This window comes from Halteromyces radiatus, assembly GCF_025201355.1.
Source record: "Halteromyces radiatus strain CBS 162.75 chromosome Unknown BX664scaffold_4, whole genome shotgun sequence".
Taxonomy (NCBI): Eukaryota; Fungi; Mucoromycota; class Mucoromycetes; order Mucorales; family Cunninghamellaceae; genus Halteromyces; species Halteromyces radiatus.
In genome coordinates this window covers 3,230,788-3,252,765 of record NW_026251690.1, presented here as the reverse complement: position 1 = coordinate 3,252,765, position 21,978 = coordinate 3,230,788, and the positions used below count along the sequence as shown (strand labels likewise).

Sequence of the window (21,978 nt, the reverse complement as noted above, 5' to 3'; positions counted from 1 at the left end):
ATATAAAACAAAATTGGATCTTTATTTTAGAATGATTAAACTATACAAAAAAAAAAAAAGAGAGGACGAGGGGAAAATCAAATAACCAAAAAGAAAAGATGTGATCAAAGATATTACCAAACAGGATTCGCCATAATGGTATCAATAATAGGGTGGAATGTTTGTCGTTGTTGAGTCATATCATCCAATGGTTTCAAAGCAATACCAAGTAAGACTGGTCGTTTTTCATTTGGGTTCATGGCCGCGATCGCTTGAGAGATGGACGTAGCATATAATCTATACAAGTCGCTTTGAGGACCAATGGATTCACCAAGTAAGAACTGACTGGTGGTAGGAACTGAAGCTGGATTTTGTGCCAAGTGAGCTGATATATCTAATGTCGTTTGAATCTATCCCATTAAAAAAAAAAAAGAAGGTTAAGTCTATTGCGTTTCTTTTTTTGTCCTTTTACCAAGCTGCCAATCCGACCATACTGAGTCACCACAATGAAGATCTTGTCACTAAATCCTGTCACTAATACTTCGGTATGTGTGTCATTGATGACTACTGCTGCTCGTTTATTGATCACCGGGAATTCCTGATCAGTCATAGTAATCTAATTGAAAAAAAAAAGACTATATCAGTTTTTACACAAAAAGAAAAAAAAAGACGCCGGATTTCAATCACCGCAAGCAAACCTTGACGACCTGTCAGTATGTACAAAGCATTCATATTTGTATTCAACTGAACTCATCTGGAAATCAATCCACTCTCTTTTTTTTTTTTTCTCCTTGTATGCAAATCCATGGATTTTTTAGTACAATGGAAAAGAACAGGTTAAAGAAATCAAAAGAATGTAAATGCTTAAGGAAGTTTGGTGCCAGGCACCAAACTTAGTCACATAAGTTAATCGGGATATGAATCACGTCCCAAAAAGCTTTTATGGGGAATTTTTTTGGCTTGTTATTCTTTGCACTTTTTTTCTTTTCTGTCTTTCTTTTTTTTTTCTTTAGGGTATGTTAGAGCTGATCAAGGCTCTTACTGTATGTCAAACTATCAAGGAACTTTATGTCAAACAGCATATTGCACTCCTATTTATAGTTTGGGCATTTCATGTTCTTCTTAGATTCATCCGTTTAGGCTTTATTCTTGATTACTTACTTATCCGATTGGGTGGTAATAAAAGAAAGAAAAAAAAAAAAAAGAATAGTACATTCTTAGTATGGTATGACTTAATCAGTTTCTTCTTTGTTCTTATAGTATATACTTTTATTTCTTATTGTGTATTTGTCATTGTGGCCAATTTGGGAATTCCTTTCATAGATCATTTTTTGAACTTTCCAGGTAATACAACAAACAAGAAATAACAAGAATTCAACAAACTGATCATGTTTTTCATAGTTTATACACCATTGACCAACTGTTTATGGAATTATATTAGCTTGGCGTTTCAAAAACTGACTCATTCCGTCAAGGAGAAAAAGACTACAACCCAAATACCAGCGCGAACACCTTCTTATCTTCAACCAAACATCCAACCAGCATTCACGTCTACCAATGATATGTCTATTCATGGTGTAGGATCGACTACATCATCTTTATTTGGATCGTATGATCAAGTACCACCTAAATACCACAACAACTTTCGACCTTATGATAACAAGGATATAATGACAGGACGTTTGATCGGATCAGCCACCAGCTTTGGCATCAACAAAAATACAACTACAGCACCTACTACAAAAATAGGAACAACATATCAAGAACACTCTAGTCATGATTTGAAGCGAATGCTCGAAGAAAGTGATCGATTGGCAGCAGAAGCAAGGCAGCAAACACGACTAGCACCTTCTTTATCATTTGCACCATCCATTCCACCTCCTCGACCTCCTGCAAAGCGTATGGATAAGACATTATGGCAATTGTCAAGAACTGACAAAATGGAGGAAGATTTTCGAGAAGAACAGGTAGCACTTATGAATGAACATTGGGAAAAAGTGATCACTTCAAGTATGCGACATATGTATCGTGAACGCTTGACAAAGGTAAGACAGATCCAAAAAAAAAAAGATAATATATTGATTAATATTATTCTTACTTTTATATAGTGGTTGTCAAGTGTTGTTTTTCATCCTTTGGCTTCTGGAATGGCAATCCTTCATCAAAGAATTCATCCTTACACGATTGCAGATTGTCCTAGTAACATCATGGCTACTATTATTCATGCTGATTCTACTACAGTAATGATAAAAATAATAAGAAATATACCAATGGATTAGCTAACTTTTTCTTTATTATGTTTCTCTTTTTTTAGAAATATATTCGTGATGCTGTTCATATTCCTGGTTATGATGATTCTGTCGCTAAAAGGCAGTATGTATGTGATCGTATCAAAGGTAAGACCCTTCTTTATCATTGAGCTCTTTTTTATTTATTTATTTTTTTTTTAAAAAAAAAAATTCGTTTCATTTTATTTCCATCACAATAGATCTTGCCTCCTGTGATAACTTGCAATCATACCGTTGGACAAAGTCAAGCCCTGATTTACCTGGTGATGATATAGTAAGCGACCTTGAAAAAAAAAATCGAGAATCATGAATGTACTAATGTTTTTATTTATTTTTTATGATATAGATTCTGATGCATTGCTTCAAGACATATATGGAATATGAAATGCCAAATGTGGTACCTCCATTGATTGCTGTAAGTCGGGTGAAAAAGCAAAGGAGAGGACGCCTGATCGATGAACTGACTGATTTTTCTTTTTAATTTACATTCATATAGGAAGAGGGTGGTGTGTTTCTGTTTCTCTTGGTATTCTTTTACATTACTGAAGAGTAAGTATAACTCTTTGGTTAAACAGATGAACTGATGGATTCCTCTTTCTTTTTTTTCCTTTTTTTTTTTTTTTTTTTTTTTTTTTTTTTAGGCTAAGGGATCAAATATTCCATTTGTAGTATGATGATTAGATAGATAGTATTTTTTTTTCTCAATAAATAATCGAAAATTCATGCAAGGAAGAGCCAATGGGACGTTTGACGACTTCAAAGGCCGATATGGTCCAATGGATTTTTTTTTGTTATCTTATAAAACGGATGAATCATTTCAGATAAATACAGTATATATAACTAATTCATGGTTGGTTGGTGAGTGTTGACTGTAATGGATAGAGGAAGAATGATGATGAACGATGGCATAAATAGACGATGAAGTGTGATAAAAGATGACGTCTAATGTAGATGATAATGACGCTCTGATAGTTGGTTATAGTTCAGCGGTACCTAATGATAATTGGGGTTGGAAAAAAAAATCTTTAATACTGGATAAAGAACAGGTTTTCATTTCAACAATAGGAGATTATATAAAAACGCCAACACTAGTGAAAATTTTAGTTTATAATAATTTGTTTTATTTTTTATTTTATTGAACTATTCACTTTTTTTCATAAAAAAAAAAAATAGAAATAGTAAAAAGTAAAAGGTCTGTTTTTGGATTGAGTAATGAATTACAAAAAAAAGAAGGCAGGTACGAATAAGTAATAAATAAGGAGAATGAAGGAAGGAGAACTAAATAACTAAGTAGAAAAATAAGAATAAAAAAAGTTTAAAAGACTAAACTAGGGTAGCCATCAATAAACACCATGCTTTCCATTATTGGAGAGATCGACCGAACTGTCATCATCATCATCATGACGGTTATTGGGTTTGACCATAGGCATATCGTACTTGGACTTTTCGTGGTGAGTGTCAGTTCCATCAAATGTCATTTCTGCAGTCATATGGTCCGCTGTGTGCATGTTCTTGTGAGTAGTAGCATTGTTCTTTGATTTTCCAGAATTGGTTGTGACCCAATGAACGGTAATAACGTTGATCTACAAAAAAAAAATAAAGTTCATTAGATACCTATGTTCTCCTTCACCATCACCCCTTCTCGACGTGTTCCTTCCTTTTTTTTGTCCCCCTGATCTTTTATTAAAAAATAATGATAATCATAACTTACTGTGACATCCAGGGTACAGGCGGTTAAACAAATCAAACCTCTCTGGTGTCCTTGACTTGTTACGACCAATAACACATTGACGAAGGAGATAGTCAAGCATACTACAGAAGCAACAAGAGTACGACGAGCAAGACGGTATAACTTTGAGCGTTTCCAGTCAGTTCGGGAGTTTCGTCCAACATTCATCAAGGGACTCATGAACAACCATGTCAAGTAGCAGTTGAAGATCTTTATCAAACAAAAGAGGAGAAATGAGTATATATATAAAAAAAAAAGGAGGGAAAAGGAGAGTATTTCTTTTTTTACTTACGAAATCATAAACAAGTAGAGGAATACTAGCAACATATTGTAAACCAATGGTACATTTACCATCTTGTTCAATGTAGATATTTCGGAAAGTCAACTATAAAAAAAAAAAAAAAAAAAAGAAGAAGAAAGAGAAGAAGAAAAAGAAAAAAAAAAAAAGGAAAATCAGGCAAACTGTTCATATGCGGAGAATCAATGCTTTACCATAAGAACAAAGATAACAGAATAAGGGAACAAGAGACAGATATGGAATTTGTATTGACAAGTCTTGAGTCGAGTAGTTTTTACAGCAGTAACCAAATGAACACGTTCAATAAGCCATGCATAAATAGCGATCTTACTTCCAGCATAAAAGAAATCACAAGACATCATTGCCAAAGTACAAGATACAATATTATCTACAATAAAAAAAAAAAAGAGGGGGGATGAATTAGGCGGGAAAAGTTAATATAGATAAATCATTCAACTTACTATCATTAGTAGATACAACAACAACCGAAGTAGCAGCAAAAGCCCAAGAGAGAGTATATAAAATAATAACCAATACACGACCATAATTCAAGGATTTAACCTTTTCATTAAAAGTTTTTGCACCCAAAGCAACGGCTAGTACAGTGATACATGCCAATGAGATAAGTTCTGATCCGATTTCCATTGAGTCAGGGCCAACGACGCCTTGCTCCACAAACATGTAACTGGTATCATTAGTAGTACTCATTTTTGTAGCAACAATAAAATGATGATTCAAAAGAGAAAAAAAAAAAAAGAAAAAGAATGATAGAAAAATGTTGATCATCTATCACTTTTTATCCTCCAAAAAAAAAAAAGGAGATCAAAAAGATCCTTTTTGCATATATAAAAAAAAAGAAAACTATTTTCCTCCTGAAATGGCAAAAAAAAAAGTACAAAATGTACGGACACGTACTTTTTGCCATTCATAGGGAACGTCTTTCCCTTGATCATTACTCCTTTAAGCTGTTTAAACCAAACACAAATCATTATCCATAGACGTACTTTTGTTGTCTCCTTTCAGGTTTATACCAGATCAATAAAAAAAGGAGAGATCTTGAATATGGAGAAAAATCTTATTTTTTTTTTTTTGCCATCATTTTAACATCACCTCACTGTACGACATCTATTCGACTATCTTTTTATATTGTATTCTTTTATCTTAAAAAACAATCATCATCATTAGAAAATTAAACAAAAAATTGAATGATGATGACTTGTTATATATCAACATCAACCAAAAAGAAAAAAAAAAGAATGTGTTATCAGACTTTTTGTGCTTAATCTAATCACGTCTTCCTAATATGGTAATACGAAAAGCTGGGGTATCAATTTCTTATAGCCATTGTCCGCTCCCGCGTGCGTGTGAAGCTCACAGTATTGAATTTCTTTTCCTATTTTTGTTATCTGTGGTACATGAGAGAACGATCAATATCAAATAGTTGTTTAAACAGGTACATTAGTACTTTTATTAGGTGGCGAACTTGTAGTTGTCAATCATCCCTCTGTCATATTGATGCCATCCAACCTTTGATTTCGGTTTTTTTTTTTAATGTCTCTCGTTGATGATCATTATTCAATATATCATTATTAATAGATTGTTTACGCTTGATCACTAATATCATTGCTTTTTGGTTTATATTTACAAATCATGTTTTCACTAATATATATATAGTAAAAGATAAGAATATATAAAGACGTTTCCTTAGCAACCAAGGAGTTGAACCGGACACTCGTCAACAGGAGACAATTTGGAATCCTTTTTTTTTTTTTTTTTTTTTTAAAAAAAACATATCCGTGAAATTTTATCATAGGATGATTATAGATATATAACCGATGATTTAATCAGATTTCAATAACGTGGATCATACAAATGAATAAAATCTCGTGCTACTGTTTTAACTATAGATAGCATTTTACCTAACAAACTTTTATGAAATATGGGGCGTAAACTCTGATTTCTGTAGTTTCCCTCCGTCTATCATCTTCCTATTGAAACAGCCCCTAAACTATATTCAATCCAAGTCGATCTAACAAAGTTTATTACTGTCATATCCATCATCGTCATCATCATTCTTCATTGTACGCTATCATTGTCTTTTTTATTATAAATAAAACCAGTACTATAAAAGTACTACAAAAAAAAAAACGCTAACAATCAACTATTCTAATACTAAAAGGTATCTATCCTATTTCTTTCCCTTGGTTTTTTGCTTTTTTTCGTTTTCTTCCATTTTCAAGAGGTCTTGTTGAGCCTTTTCCATTTCCTTTTGTCTTCGTTCAGCGTCGCGTTCCTGTTGTTGTTGTCGATCTTGTTGTTCCCTTTTTTCTTGAGCCAATCGTTTCTTTTCTTCAGTCGCCCTTAGTTGCACCATTTCCTTTTGAAGATTCTTTTGCTTTTCATGTTCCAACATTTGAGCTGCTGTTGAGAAGATAGTTTGTCCCCATCCTTCTTTGTATGTGTTGGCTTCAGTAGCAATGGCTTGTAGTTCATTCATAATTTCTTGTTCTGCCACAGTGAATTCAGTCCAAAGATCATCTCCAACACTACCCATACGCATCAATTGTTGTAATGCAGGCTTTTCTTGTTGTACTTGCACCAATCGTCTTACCCCTTCCATCGCTCGTCGCAACAAAGAAGCACGTAGGTGATGTTCAGGTACTGAGGTTTCGCAGTTCAATAAAGTAATGTACTCTTCTTTGGCTTCGTTTTCTGGGAACCAGGGATCTATTTGCTTTAATCCTATGAAGATAAAAATAAAAAAATAAAAAAAAAACCATAAATTAAAAAGAAAGTGTTAGTAAAGGATAATTATCCATTTTCATCTCTCTCTCCCCTTCAATTGTAATATAAAAGTTCATAGTATGGAATACATTACCAGTGAATTTTCGATAAAAATGAGAGAATATACTCATGGCAGTAACACAACCACCAAGGTAAATGGCAGGTAATAATAAGGAATTCATGACTTGAGTACAGGATACAAAAAAAAAAAGTGAAGAAAGAAAAAAAGAGACAAAGCAAAACTCTGAAAATAAAAATAAAAAAATAAAAGAAAATGATGCTAAGCTCTCTGATTGGCTGAATGAATTTGAAAATTTCGCTTCACTGTAATTTTTTTTTTTTTTGTTACTCCTGCTCTTTGGTTTGTGTATTTGTCTCTTTTTCTTTTTCGTTTCGAACAGATACATATTCATATATACACTCATATATATCATGTCAACTATAGGCAACGAGCAAGATTATATCAATGATTATTTGAAAGAATTATCCACCAAATCTGTTCGTTATGGACAAGATTATTTGGCTCGCACTCTACCTTCTTCTTTACGTATCAAGGTATTAAAAAAAAAAAAAGAAAAAGAAAAAAAGAATCATCAATCTTATTACTAATATTCTTCTATCTATATATTTTTATACATGAATCACTTATTTTCATGTGGATAGCGTCAACCTATAAAGAAGCAAACAGCATCCATTTCAACTCCTACTGACACAACCCAATCAACAACAGCCAATACAAAAGAGACAGGCGACGCACTTGAACTAGTGATTAAGACATTAAAACCAGCTTCCCAGTTCCGTATTACTCGTTTGTCCTTGGACGACACTGTATTGAATCTAAAGCAACGTATCTATCAACAAAAGACTATCCCAGCTAAACAACAACGACTTTTACTAAAGGGCAAAGTGTTGAACGACGACAAGACGTTACGTGATTATCAATTGACAAAGGACGCTACATTACATCTTATGATCAATAAAGCTACTTCCTCAACCGCTCCTGTCACTTCAGCTCCATCTTCTTCTTCTCAAACTACCTTATCTTCTCAAGCACAAACTACTGTCAAGTCGGAGGCATTTTGGAAATCTTTGGAACAAACATTGGAAGGGAAATTGGATGCTGCTGATGCTCAATTGGTGTTGGAAACTTGGAAAAAGGCATTGTCTTCTTGATGTTAGAATATATCATTATTATTATTGTCTCTTATTAGGATAGTATTAGTGCTATTGGAAGAGTATTCGCAGTAGATACTGTGAATTATTTTCGAACGAAGAATAAATTTTTTTTTTTTTATCTATTACACTTGATAAAAATGTCAATGATTGAAAAATGGAATGGGATAATTGAAGGATAAATAATGATTTATATTGATTCTTACGATACCTCATAGTATGATGGAAATTAGGATACTGATGGTTAATGGATTGGATGGACGGTTGATTATGCTGCATGAATGTGATTGATGAATAAAGCTGATATATGTTTGATATTAAAAAAGGACTCAGAATATGATGTTAAGCTTGCTTGATTCAAAAGAAAGAAAGTTATTATGGTACTGAATGGAATTAATGGAAAAATATCAACGGATTGGTTTTTGAAATAAATAATATTGAAAGAGATATAAAGTCACTAAACAAGAAAAAGAGAGATAGAGATCATGTATTTGTTCTTTTAAACCAACGTTGGAGTTGAGGTCTTCTTCATATTATCTACATCCACACCAATACAAGTTTTTTTTTTTTCTGAATTATAACTCTATCAGTATCAAGACGGGCTGTTAGGTCTATTTGCTTCTTTTTTGATTTGCTTTGTTGTATGATTGCGATCTGTACCAGCATCAACAACATCAATCATATTACACCTATTGGACTTTTTTTTTCTGTGCCTTGCGTCAATAGTAAGTTTCTTTTAATGATGATAATGATGATTATGATGATGAGGATGATGATGATGATACAGTAGATTAATCATTGTCTTCTTTTTTTTTTCTTTATGAAATCTCCCTTGGTGTTTCCAATTCAAAGTAAATAATCAATCTGTATACAGCAACATATAGACATATGTTATCACTTCTTCATGAGGATGTATTTAATGCGTTTCTACAGGTAAGTTAAAACAAATATAAAAAAATGGATATGTTGACTAAATATATATTTTATTTTCTGTTATTCAAAGTCTCTTGTACACAATGGAACTATTGTCACTTTTCTTCTTTTTCTTCTTCTTGTATTCAATTTGGATTATGCGACAACTCTTATTTTTTTCCTTGTCATCCATTTCCTATCCTTACGATATTTTATTTCCTATTTTTGCAATATCTTAAAATGTAAGAGATTACAACCACCCCTGAGAAAAGTAATTCCAATGCCGCTATCTTCTTTTGACTGGACCTTTTTTTTTTTTTTTTTTGTCGTGTCTATTATAATTCAAAAGAATAAAATGAAGAGTAATGAAATCAGTATGATGATCCTTGTCATATGGATGATGATGATATATAAATACTTGTATTATGATTCTCTCTCTCTCTCTTCATGCGTCTCTGAGTTTAACTCGATCTACTATATCTTTGACTATAGCTTAAATGAAATATCCAATCAGAATGGTAGGAAAAGTGTAAAGATACCCTTTGTTGAATTACCGCAGAATTCAATTTGGGGCCCCGTTACACTTAAAATACGATTGGTTTATTTGTTTCTTTTTTCTTTTTTAGTTCCTCCCCCTCAAAGTCACGAAAATGATTCGGTCTATGCGATATATATTTGTCGCCTTATCAAGTTTTACACTTTTCTTTCACTTTCCCCATCTTTTTCAAACTCTCACAACAACTATAATGGCTGCTCACAAACTTTGCATGATTCCTGGTAAATATTTTATTATATCCCTTTTTTTGTCTTTACTTATTTTATTCATATTGAAATATAGGTCCTATTGAATTCCATGAAGACGTCTTGACTTCTATGGCCACTCCTGCCACTTCTCACGTTGACCCTCTCTTTGTTCCTATCTTTGGTGAGTCTATTGAAATGGTACGCCAAGTTGTTCAATCCAAAGTTGCTCAACCTTTCATCACTTCTGGTTCTGGTACTTTGGGTTGGGATATGATGGTTAACTTGCTTGAAGCTGGTGACGAAGTTCTTGTTCTTACTACTGGTTACTTTGGTGATCACTTTGCTGAATGGTAAAATAATAATAATGATAATAATAATAATAATAGAAAACGCGTTCTATATAGAGAAAGAAAGAAAAAAAAATGGATGACTAATGAATGGATCTATCTTGATTATTATTATTATTTTTGGATGATCATAGTTTGGAAGTCTATGGTGCCAAAATCACTTATCTTCGCTCTGAACCTGGTTCTCGTCCTTCCACTGAAGCTATTGCTGAAGCTTTATCTAAGACCAAATTCAAAATGGTTACTGTTACCCACGTTGATACCTCGTAAGTTTCATTTGTTTTCAAAAAAAAAAAAAAAAAAAAAAAAAAACTCTTAAAAATCTCACCTTAATTTCCTTTTTTGATTTTAGTACTGGTGTTTTGTCTGATATTAATGCTGTAACTGCCCAAGTCAAGGCTGCTTCCCCTGAAACCCTTGTTGTAGTTGATGGTGTTTGCTCCGTTGGTTCGGAAGAAATTCTTTTTGATGATTGGAAATTGGATGTTGTCATTACCGGTTCTCAAAAGGGTCTTGGTGTCCCTCCTGGTCTTTCTATTGTCGTTGCTTCTCCCTATGCCATCCAAGTATTTAAGGATCGCAAATCTCCCATACCTGCTTACTATTCTAACTGGAACAAATGGTTGCCCAGTAAGTAAAAAAAAAAAAAATCAATAAGGAAATAGACAACAAAAAAAAAAAAAGGGGGATCTAAGAGTATGTCTACAAGTCGATGGACATGTTTGAAAAATCAGTAATATACAACACTTGATACTGATTCACTATTGTTTGTCCTTTTTATGATGATGATGATGATGATGATGATGATGATGATGATAGTCATGACCGCCTATGAAGCTCGTAAGCCAGCTTACTTTGCCACTCCTGCTGTCCAATTGGTCTACGCTCTCCATACTTCCTTAAAGCTCATCTTAAGTCAACCTTTGGAAACTCGATTCAAGAAACATGCTGCTGTTGCTGCTGATTTCCGTCAAACTGTCCGTAACTTGGGTTTGAAGACTGTTGCTCAAAGTGAAGAGCTCGCTGCTAACGGTATGACTGCTATCTGGTTACCTGAAGGTGTTGAAGTAAGTCAATTGGTTCCTGCTTTGGCTGGTAAAGGTGTTCAAATCGCTGGTGGTATTTTACAAGGTTTGGCTACCAAGTACTTCCGTATTGGTCATATGGGTATCTCTGTCATGGATGATGAACGTCAACATATTCAAAAGGTTAAGGATGCTTTGGTTTCTTCTTTGACTGAACTCGGTTATAAAAACTAAGGAATAACAACAAATAACTTTGGATGAATGATTGGATGAAAAAAAAAATAGAACAATGATTTAGTTTAGCATGCTTGTGCGTTTTTATGATTATCTTTCTACCCTCCTTTTTGAATTCTCTTCAACTTCTTTATATATATATATATATATCTTTTTTTATTCATCAATAAATGTCAATCAAAGATTATTTTTTTTCTCTCTTTTTGAAGAACTGTTTATTATTGGAAAGTAAAGTTCCTAAATCAGCTTCTTTTTTTTTTCCCTCTCTTACTAAGCATTCTTCCTTTTCCTTCATATATATCTCGTAAATACTTTGATTATAGGTGGATGTACAACTCTGTCTTCAATTTTATGCAGTGATGAATGGGGGATTGTATCACCTTGATCTAAAATATGAATGTCATCACTATTTATAAGAATATTGAGTCCAGAACTGGTGGTATTATTGAAAGGTACGCATGAATTGATGATGTTTTTTTTTTTTTTTTTTTGTTGGACATACACGAATGTACAATTCATGATTATGAGTACGAACGGATAAATTATAAATTTATGCACATGCCCAACGTTTCCTACGATCAGTGAATAATCAGTGAATAATGATGATGTTGATAATGATAATGATAATGATGGATGATCTATGATAATGTTTCGTGCAACCTTCTTAGATCCCAAGACTGGAAGTAAAACTATTTACCGTGCATCACAAAAAGGTATTCTTTTTCTCTCTCTCTTGGTTCCTAGTATCGGCTTTTTTATTTTATTTTGACAAACCATTCTCTACACCTATTTTCCCATTCACGTTGCACGCTTTAAGATGGAGCTGATCCCACGGTAGATATGACATATAGTCTTATACATAATATTAATACTCAGCGGATCTTGACTTCCGATGACGGTGAGTCCTATGATGATTCCATTGACTTTGATGATGATTTATTCTTTTATGATGTTATATAGGATGATCATCGTACAATTTATTACATGTGGAATGACACATAAACTGAATCCATTTATGCTTGGCGAAAAAAGAATTAGCGCTATACTTTTGTTTTTCGCCTCCATCCGAACTCATTCTAATAGTTTCTCATCTATTTAAATGGCTCTACCTCCCCTGTTGTCATTTTTTTTTTTTTTACTTTTATTTTGTCATCATTATACTTTTATTTTTTATTACTTGATGTGCGGTTTTTCTGTTTACTTTCATTATCAATCATCTTCCAGCAAAGATGGAGATAGACATATACCAACATTGAACCTTGAAAAATCACTTGATCTTATTCATCATCGAGGACCTGATGCAAGAGGAACTTTTGTTTCAACGGATGGTCGTTGTGGTAATCTACAAAAAAAAAAAATTGCACATTGTTCTCTCCTCTAGATATTTTCTTGACACCTAGATTGTTTTTTTTTTTTCGTTCTTCTAGGTTTAGGCCATGTCCGGTTGTCCATCATTGATTTGGAAGGTGGACAACAACCTCTTAGCAATGTAAACAATGATGTTCATGCTGTAGTTAATGGGGAACTTTATGATCATGATCGTCTTATGAAAGAACTCGAAGAAAAAGGGCATCACTTCAAGACTCGTAGTGACAGTGAATTGGCTCTCCATTTGTAAGTTTGAACAAAGCATAAAAAGGGGCATATAATTTTAATTCCCGCATTTTTCACTTCTCTTTCTTTCTTTCAGTTATGAAGACTATGATACCGACTTTTTGGAAAACCTACGTGGTGAATTTGCTATTGCCATCTGGGATGAAAAGAAAAGTAGATTGATGATTGCTCGTGATCGTTTCGGTATCAAACCTGTCTATTATACTATTGTCAATGGTACTTTTTTGGCCGCTAGCGAAATCAAGGCATTCTTACCTTTAGGTTGGCAACCAGAATGGGTAAAGATTATACAAAGAAACTCGTTTTCTTTTTTTATTGACATTAACTTTTATTATTCTTCCAGGATGTTAGTACTATTATTCAAGGTGGTGTTACGGGTGATTACCGTACTTGTTTCAAAGGTGTATACAAGGTAAAAAAAAATAAAAAATAAAAAAAAGAATAAGAAAAGAGAGTATGACAATAAGATGATAAAGGGAGACTTGCCACGTTGTTCACTCTTCTTTTTTTTCTTTTATTTTTATTTCTATATTTGTAATGATAGTTACCACCTGCTCATTATTTGACTGTGTCTGCAAGTGGAAGTATTGTTTGCCAACAATACTGGGATGCTGACTACCCTGATAAGAATGTACCTGATACACGTACGGTAGAAGAAATGATTCAAGGCGTACATGATCGATTCATAGAAGCTGTTCGTTTACGATTACGTGCTGATGTACCTTTAGCGGTTTATCTTAGTGGTGGTATTGATAGTTCTTCTGTTGTTGGGGTAGCTACTCATTTATTACGTCAAGACAATCCAAATGCAAAGGTTGATGTCTTCTCTATATCATTCCCTGGTAATTGGATTATGAAGAAAGAAATAAAATCGACTGATGGATCATACTTTTTATTTTAATAATAATAGGTGGAGAAAAGTTTGATGAAGGTGACATCGCCGAAAGAACAGCTGCTTTTTGTGGATCCAATTTTCATAGGGTATCTGTTTCTGAACAAGATCTGGTCGATAACTTTGCAGAAACCATTTGGCATACTGAACAGCCTATTGAAAATATGAATGGTGTTGGGAAATTCTTATTATCAAAACATTGTTATGAATCTGGTTTTAAGGTAATGGAATGATAAAAAGTCTCTGATTAGAACAAAGACAATAAAACTTTATACTTTTTTTTTTTTTTTTTTTGCATATTTAGGTTGTAATGACTGGTGAAGGTAGTGATGAACATTTTATTGGTTATCAATTCTTTCATACTGATTACCTGCGTGAGGCCGACAAGTGTTCACCTGGTGGATTTGGGACTCCCACAGAAGAACGTCGAATTCAACTACTCAAGGAACATACTAGTAATCCAATAGTCTTGGGCTTCAAAATGGATCCGACCGTGCCATCGAAAACTGCTAACCGTTGGAACAATATTGTGATGCAAGATCATTTTGGTCAATGGGTAAATTTGCCTGCTGGTTACTATCGGGATGAGATCATTCAGAACTATGGAATCCCTGATTTTGGAAACACATCACTTGAAGCATTGAATGCAACTACACGAAGCAAAGCACGAAAGAAATGGCACCCCGTTCATGCTAGTTTGGTATATGATGATAGGATAAACAAAATAACTAATAGGCAACTAATCGCTTCTTCTTCTTTTTTTTTTCCTTTTTGATCTGGTATTCATAGTATTTAGAAAGTCGAACGTTCCTTCCCAATACCTTATTGAACGTTCTTGGCGATCGTAGTGAAATGGCTCACTCTGTTGAAGCAAGAACTCCTTTTCTGGATCATCATTTGTGTGAATATGTTAATCATCTTCCTCCGTACGTATTAAAAAAATGAACTCGTAGACAAGGTAACCTTAATATTGACCTGTTTTTTTTTTTTTCTGTCGTAGTTCTGTTAAGCTTCGTGGGGATGGCAAAGCATTGAATGAAAAGTGGATATTGAAAGAAGCAATGAAACCATACATTAGTGAGGAAATATACAACCGAACCAAACATCCCTTCTTGGCTCCTCCTGCTCGTGGTTCTCTTAAAAAAGAAACACCCGTGTCGCAACTTATAGACAAATACCTCACCAAAGCAAAAGTGGATCGATTAGGCTGGGCATCCTGGCCTTTTATTGAACAACAACGCGACACTTTTTTGAAAACGACTGATCCTTGGATCTACAAAAATATATTATTGATTATCTCCTACATAGTGATTAGCGAACAATTTGATATTGCCCCTACCATGGATTAGTGTAGTTTAGGTATTTTATTTTTCTTTTTCTTTTTTTTTTTTTTTTTTAAAAAAAAGCATTAATAAAAAAAATCTATCTGTCAAATTTTATTTAAATCTTCAAGTTTTACTGATCGTCAAAACAATCATAATTGCAATAAAAAAAATAGTCATAGATGATAATCATGTTTTACTAGTTTTGGTTGAGATGTTAATCCTCAAAATGGATTTGATCTTTTAGAGTGAGATTAGCTCTCAAATGATCCTATTTCTGTGATTCTCTAAGCAGTATCAACAACCTGGCTTTTTCATCCACTAAATAAAGAAGTAATCATAGGTAGTATAAACATTTTTTGTTAATAATGCTTACACGTTACGTTAATAGATTTAACCTTAAAAGTCTGATTTGAAAGATGATTAGAGCTATTTAGCGTTGTAGCTTTTTTTTTTTTTTTTTTTTTTTTTTTTTTTTTTTGAAAATTTGGGATTTTACAGCCAAAATTTTCGAACTCCTCAGCCAAAGTTTGGCTGTAAAAACGAATCGTCAGGGGTCCATCAGGCAATTTTTCGAAAAATGGAAGAAATGTTGTTGGTGATCATTGTACATTAGATGGCAAAATAAGTGATAAAATAGCATTAAATGATATTAGACTAATTTTTTGAGAGGAATCTAATGATAGTAATTTTATTGGATGATGATCGCTATTGCATGAGGGATGACGATATTGACCTTTGTTTTTTTTTTTTAATTTACTCTATAAATTGGGAGATAAGATATGAACCATCATTAATGTAAGTGAAAGAGAATGTTTTCATCTATGTTCAGCCTAAGTTTGATATGATGATGATGATATAATATAAGTATGATTTTATTGAAGAAGATGATATACTAGGTAATGTAATATAGGCATTACTATATAACTAAATTATTAATCCATCAAAAAGTCAATATGATAACATCCAAAGTGAAAAGTAAAGTGTCATCATCTATTCATCCAGTTGATATCGTTGTCCATATATTATCCACCCTATGATTGTATGTGTTCCACTCCTATTGATTGTCTGTTCATCTACAACAGTTGATCCAGTTGCATCTCCATTCCATCTAGTTTGCTCATCCTTTATCTTCCGTCTGTTGATCCTGTTGTACATCCATTCAACTTTTCCTATTGTATACCTATCATAGTCGTAGATCTATCTTTTTTTTTTTTTTTTTTTTTTTTTTTTTTTTTAGAAAAAAAGAAAAAGATGTCAGTTGCTAGTATTTGTGTATCTAGATTTCCCTTTGATCTCCTTTTTTTTTCAGACTTACTATCATCGTACAGAGAATATCAAATACAAAGAGCTAAGAGAAAAAAGAAGAATAACGGCTAGATGATACTGAACCAATAAAAAGATAAAGACCAGAAGAAAGTACATGATTATATTACAAAAAGAGAAAGAGATAGAGAAAAGAGTAAGGTTAGAAAGAAAAGAAAAAAATTATTTTTTTGTTTTGTAATAAAGCTTACCTTTCATCATAGTAATTGTAGTTTACAAGAACAAAGGGCGCATATAGTAAAGAAGTTGGAATAGTTTATACACAAAAAGATATATAAAAAAAAAAAGAAGAAGAAGAAGAAGAAGAATAGGATTAGAAGACAGTCGCGTAGTTTTCTTTTTTGAACTTTACACTTTCATAGTCCTATTACAGAGATTGGTGTAAAGGTATTTTAGATCATTATATGATATTATTCGATTGATTTTGATTGTGTTTGAGAAAGATAAATCAAGAAGCTTGCTTCCTAATGAGATAATAAAAGTTAAAAGTTACTTTTATTGATAATTGTTCATTGGTCCAAACTAAAGTGAGTTTACTTTTTGTAAATGTTTTTATCTTATAATAAATATAATTTGATTACCAAAAAGTCATGACAATGATATGACCTTGATAGTTGTTGACTTGTTGAATAATGAAGAAAGAAAAAAAAAAGTAAAAAGATATGAATGGATTGAATAGTTGTAAAAAAAAAAAAAAAAAAAAAAAAAAAAAAAAAAAAAAAAAAAAAAAAAAAAAAAACGGGCGAAGTGGGTAGTATTTTACGATGTCCATTACTCGGTCCATATGATGTTCATCTCCTGTGTGATATCTCCCCATTGTTGTGTTTCGAGTAACCATCAGGAAACCATCAGGAAACTCTAGCAGCGAAAGAATGAATCAGACCACTACAATCTTAGACGCAACGCCGTAACTTCGTCCATCAATACATCCCACTTCTTTTTTATTTCGACTTTAATAATGTCTTGCTCAGAGGATCCGAAGATCTTGGCACCCAGACTACCAAAACCCCAGCTATATAAATCCCTTTTTTTATCCTTGATTGCAAATTGTGGTATGGACCCTTTTCACACTCCGATATGCCCTATTTTTACCTTTTTTTAAATTTACTCTAAATCTTGGATAGGTAAAGTATAAACTGTTATTAATACAATTGAAAGAGAATAATTTAATGTATGTTCAGTCCAAATTTGGTGAGATGATGTCCATTTTTAAACGAAATACAAAAATATAAAGAGGTTCTCAGGCTGGAAGATACTTCAAATAGCATTTTTTTCTCATTATGTAATAACCTGATCAATGAAAAGTTATTACCTATTGTTAAAATTACTTATTTGAAAGGAATCTAATGATGATAATATTTTTGGATGATGTTCAATATTGAATGTGATATGATCATATCAACCTTTATTTTTTTAAATTAGTCTATAAATAGGCATAAAATGCTATTAATGCGAATGGAAAAGAATGCCATTCTGTCATCTATTTTTCTATATTTTATTTCTTATTTTTGCGACAACTTATTTTTGAATTCTGTCATTTACTATTGAATAAAGTGTAAAAATTCTGATGCATTTTGGTGAAAACAGAAAAAAAAACAATTTTATTGGCTAATTTTTTATTATATAGTAGTGTCAAAAGTAAACATCCAACAGGGTAAGAATAAAAAGATTTCCTTTTTTTTTTTTTTAAGACTGTGAACTATTTCGTACGACAATTAAAACATGATGGGGTGATAGCTTCCATTTTGAAGGGCAAAAAAAAAAAAAACTACCGACAACGGATGTCGCAAAGAAAAAAAAAAGAATCCCCAAAAAAGAAGAAGAGAATGTTCCTTCAATGTAATGTTATAAAATAAGAAGGTGATACAAAGCATTAAAACGATCCATCCAACTTTTCTTAAAAAAAAAAAAAAGTATCGTGACATATAAAATTTATTTTATTGAGTAAAATAGACAATAAAAAAAAAAGTAATAATAGTAACGTATCTATACTAAACACTATAATAAACTCTAAAACTAAAAAATGGCAGGAGCTACACCGAATCTTTCGCTAAGAATCACATATGAGATAACTACAAAGATATCCTTGAAAGCCAAGCGATCTCCTGAAGCCATCCAATAGTCCCGTTGCGATTCAATAAAAGTCCAGTTGGCCCATCCTAATTGTTCGACCTTTTCCTTTGTAAGATACTTGTTAATCAATTGTAATGGCGGTGCGTCTGCACTGTTGGTACTAGGTGGTGCAACGTATGGATGTTTGGTGCGGTTGTAAACTTCTTCGGTGATGTATGGTTTCATTGCTTCCTTAAGGATCCATTTTTCATTCAACTTTTCTCCATCGCCACGAAGCTTGACTGAACTACAAAATAGCAATAATAATAATGATAAAAAAAAATGTCAAGGAGGTGATGAAGTATAAAGGTTTTGACATTACTTACGGTGGAAGACTATTGACATATTCACAAAGATGATGATCCAAGAATGGAGTTCTAGCTTCAATCGAGTGCGCCATTTCGGTACGATCACCAAGGAAGTTCAATAAAATATTGGGAAGAAATGTTCGACTTTCCAAATACTAAAATAATAAAAAAAAAGTATTTGTTAAATACATCCATTTTCCTGTTTTCATCATTTTATATAAACATACCAAAGAAGCATGTACAGGATGCCAGGTTTTTCGAGCTTTAGCTCTACTGATAGGACTGAGGAATTCCAAATAAGTGGTACCATAACCAGGAGGACCATGACGTTTGATGACCTTATCTGTGAAAGCATCTTTAGGCAAGCTGATCAATGATCCAAAGTAATCTTGCATTACAATGTTGTTCCAACGATGAGCTGTAGGGGAATCTGCCATAGGGTTCAATTTGAAGTGCATCATGGTTGGATTTTCTGTTCTTTCCTTGAATAACTTTAGTCGGCGTTCTTCAGTAGGTGTTCCAAATCCACCAGGAGAAGACTTGTCAGCTTCTCGTAAATAATCAGTATAAAAGAATTCGTAACCAATAAAATGCTCATCACTACCTTCACCAGTCATCACAACCTATAATCACATAAAAAAAAAAAAAGAAATCAGTTAGTACATCATTATGTTAATAGTATTTTCTTTTATTTCTTTTCTTCTTCTTTTTTTTTATCATATAATATCATACCTTGATTCCAGCATCACGACAATATTTTGAGAGTAAAAATTTTCCAGAAGCATTCAAATTAGGTAAAGGTTGTTCAGTATGCCAAACAGCATCAGCATAGTTATCAATTAAATCTTGTTGGGATACAGGTAACTTGTGGAAGTTAGCACCACAAAAAGCAGCTGTTCGTTCAGCAATATCACCTTCATCAAAGTTCTTACCATCTAATAAGTAAAAAAAAAAAAAAAAGGTAAGTAAAAATAATGTCCAAAAGATATTCTTTTATATTGTTTATTATAATGACTTACCAGTGAAAGAGATGGCAAAAGTATCTACTTTAGCATCAGGATTATCTTTACGTAACAAGTCAGTGACTACACCAGCAATGGCAGAACTATCAATACCACCACTAAGATAGATACCAAGAGGAACATCAGCACGCATTCGAAGACGCACAGCTTCAATCAGACGTTCACGAACACCTTGCACCATTTCTTCTACTGTACGCGTATCTTCTACATTCTTATCAGGATATTCAGCATCCCAGTATTGACGACAATAAATACTTCCACTTGAGGTAGCTGTCAGATAATGTCCAGCAGGTAACTAAAAAAAAAAAAATCATGTCAGTATATATGTAATGTTTGACCTCTTCTTTTTTTTTTTTTTTTTTTTGTTCTTTGTTCTTACCTTGTAGACACCTTTAAAACAAGTACGACCATCAGCAGAAGGACCATCGTTCACAATAGAGTCAACATCCTATTATAAAAAAAATAAAATAAAATGGTGAATAAAAGAAAAAAAGAAAAAGAAAGAAAAAAGCTTTACCCATTCAGGTTTCCAACCAAAAGCCAAGAATGCTTTGATTTCACTAGCAGCCATCAATGTATTGTTAATAATAGTATAATAGACAGGTTTGATACCAAAACGATCACGAGCAAGAAGTAATCTACTATTTCTTTCATCCCAAATAGCCACGGCGAATTCACCACGTAAATGTTCCAAAAAGTCAGTATCATAATCTTGGTAACTAAAAAGAATAAAGAAAAAAAAAAAAATAAAAAAAAAAAGGGAGTGAGATTTAAGGAGCGATTGATTTTGATTATATGATTTTTATTATTAGTCTGAGAATTTTACTTACAAATGCAAAGCTAATTCACTATCACATTTTGTTTTAAAATGATGACCTTGTTCTTTGAGTTCTTTCATAAGACGATCATGATCATAAAGTTCTCCATTGACCACAGCATGAATATTATTATCTACATTACTAAGAGGTTGTTGTCCTCCTTCAAGATCGATAATAGATAATCTAGCATGACCAAGACCTTTCAAAAAAAAAAAATATAAGTGGACTTTGAAGATGATCTATTTTTATTATGATTTACCACAACGACCATCCGAGGAGATGTAAATACCACGAGAATCAGGACCTCGATGATGAATCAAATCAAGTGAACTTTCAAGATCTAAAGCTGGTAAATGGACACCACCATCTTTAGAAACTGTATCAAAATGAAGATAAGCTGTAAATCCACACATATTCTCCAATTAAAAAAAAAAAAAAAAAAAAAAAAAAGAAAGAAAAAAAAAATGGAGAAAGAAAAGATTGACATTTATACTGTATTTTCTCGGATGGTTCCTTATATCTATATCTGAGTTGAATCGGTTCTTTATTCCTTTATCCAACCCAACAAAAAGAAATCAAAGTGAGTGTAACAAAGAAATATTTAGAGTTGATTTAGGGATGATAACTCTTAGAAACAATGAAATAGATGATGAAAAATTAATTCATCCTATTTTTTTTTTTTTTTTTTTTTTTTTTTTTGTTCTTCGTACAATGAAAAATTACTTTTAAGACAAGAAAGGGAAAAAAAAATTAGGCTCATTTTTTAAGATAAATGTTGTGTCTCATTTTATTAGCTGAGCAACAATTTCATGCAAAAAAAAGGGTAAAAACTTTAAATGCCTTACACAATTGCGTGAGATCCGCATCACTTGCCAATGATCTCATCTCTAATCTGACATTATCATTTTTTATAGGACAGTGGTACAACTAACGATTCAACAAAAAAAAAAAAAAAAAAAAAAAAAAAAAAGAAAAATGTGCAACATAATCATGATATTCTCACTATACTTCTTTACTAAAAGATTTCATTATATAAATATCTACCTTTTTT

General features: G+C 32.5%; 8 protein-coding genes across 8 annotated transcripts; 4 read left to right on the top strand and 4 right to left on the bottom strand.

The window, feature by feature from the left end:
• Positions 1–14: 14 nt before the first annotated feature.
• Positions 15–647, bottom strand: BX664DRAFT_334258 (uncharacterized protein). The gene is made up of 2 exons (XM_051545678.1): positions 452–647; positions 15–389 (listed from the first exon to the last, which is right to left on the bottom strand). Exons 1-2 carry the CDS (start codon positions 587–589, stop codon positions 114–116), a joined length of 414 nt encoding a protein of 137 aa, XP_051400774.1. The 5' UTR covers positions 590–647; the 3' UTR covers positions 15–113.
• Positions 648–966: 319 nt separating this feature from the next.
• On the top strand, positions 967–3,137 carry BX664DRAFT_334256 (uncharacterized protein). Its single transcript, XM_051545677.1, has 9 exons — positions 967–1,155; positions 1,240–1,323; positions 1,381–2,024; positions 2,088–2,219; positions 2,294–2,375; positions 2,468–2,541; positions 2,614–2,682; positions 2,764–2,816; positions 2,909–3,137. Exons 1-9 carry the CDS (start codon positions 996–998, stop codon positions 2,934–2,936), a joined length of 1,326 nt encoding a protein of 441 aa, XP_051400773.1. The 5' UTR covers positions 967–995; the 3' UTR covers positions 2,937–3,137.
• Positions 3,138–3,463: 326 nt separating this feature from the next.
• On the bottom strand, positions 3,464–4,975 carry BX664DRAFT_298008 (uncharacterized protein; the record flags this gene model as incomplete). The annotated part of the gene is made up of 5 exons (XM_051542261.1): positions 3,464–3,850; positions 3,979–4,206; positions 4,289–4,381; positions 4,489–4,682; positions 4,756–4,975. The coding sequence occupies 5 exons, from the start codon at positions 4,973–4,975 to the stop codon at positions 3,608–3,610; spliced, it is 978 nt and encodes a 325-aa protein (XP_051400772.1). The 3' UTR covers positions 3,464–3,607.
• A 1,382-nt stretch (positions 4,976–6,357) lies between these two features.
• On the bottom strand, positions 6,358–7,289 carry BX664DRAFT_334254 (Pre protein translocase subunit Sec66-domain-containing protein). Its single transcript, XM_051545676.1, has 2 exons — positions 7,173–7,289; positions 6,358–7,036 (listed from the first exon to the last, which is right to left on the bottom strand). The coding sequence occupies exons 1-2, from the start codon at positions 7,258–7,260 to the stop codon at positions 6,483–6,485; spliced, it is 642 nt and encodes a 213-aa protein (XP_051400771.1). The 5' UTR covers positions 7,261–7,289; the 3' UTR covers positions 6,358–6,482.
• Positions 7,290–7,447: 158 nt separating this feature from the next.
• Positions 7,448–8,381, top strand: BX664DRAFT_334253 (ubiquitin-related domain-containing protein). Its single transcript, XM_051545675.1, has 2 exons — positions 7,448–7,633; positions 7,742–8,381. Exons 1-2 carry the CDS (start codon positions 7,511–7,513, stop codon positions 8,249–8,251), a joined length of 633 nt encoding a protein of 210 aa, XP_051400770.1. The 5' UTR covers positions 7,448–7,510; the 3' UTR covers positions 8,252–8,381.
• A 1,413-nt stretch (positions 8,382–9,794) lies between these two features.
• Positions 9,795–11,715, top strand: BX664DRAFT_334249 (pyridoxal phosphate-dependent transferase). Its single transcript, XM_051545674.1, has 5 exons — positions 9,795–9,940; positions 10,002–10,257; positions 10,389–10,520; positions 10,607–10,884; positions 11,074–11,715. Exons 1-5 carry the CDS (start codon positions 9,814–9,816, stop codon positions 11,511–11,513), a joined length of 1,233 nt encoding a protein of 410 aa, XP_051400769.1. The 5' UTR covers positions 9,795–9,813; the 3' UTR covers positions 11,514–11,715.
• A 955-nt stretch (positions 11,716–12,670) lies between these two features.
• Positions 12,671–15,379, top strand: BX664DRAFT_334248 (putative asparagine synthase). Its single transcript, XM_051545673.1, has 9 exons — positions 12,671–12,850; positions 12,941–13,127; positions 13,204–13,405; positions 13,471–13,539; positions 13,672–13,969; positions 14,038–14,240; positions 14,324–14,719; positions 14,809–14,945; positions 15,020–15,379. The coding sequence occupies exons 1-9, from the start codon at positions 12,694–12,696 to the stop codon at positions 15,366–15,368; spliced, it is 1,998 nt and encodes a 665-aa protein (XP_051400768.1). The 5' UTR covers positions 12,671–12,693; the 3' UTR covers positions 15,369–15,379.
• A 3,202-nt stretch (positions 15,380–18,581) lies between these two features.
• On the bottom strand, positions 18,582–21,361 carry BX664DRAFT_334238 (putative asparagine synthase). Its single transcript, XM_051545672.1, has 9 exons — positions 21,187–21,361; positions 20,940–21,126; positions 20,627–20,828; positions 20,489–20,557; positions 20,107–20,404; positions 19,820–20,022; positions 19,315–19,710; positions 19,106–19,242; positions 18,582–19,026 (listed from the first exon to the last, which is right to left on the bottom strand). The coding sequence occupies exons 1-9, from the start codon at positions 21,338–21,340 to the stop codon at positions 18,684–18,686; spliced, it is 1,989 nt and encodes a 662-aa protein (XP_051400767.1). The 5' UTR covers positions 21,341–21,361; the 3' UTR covers positions 18,582–18,683.
• Positions 21,362–21,978: the final 617 nt, after the last annotated feature.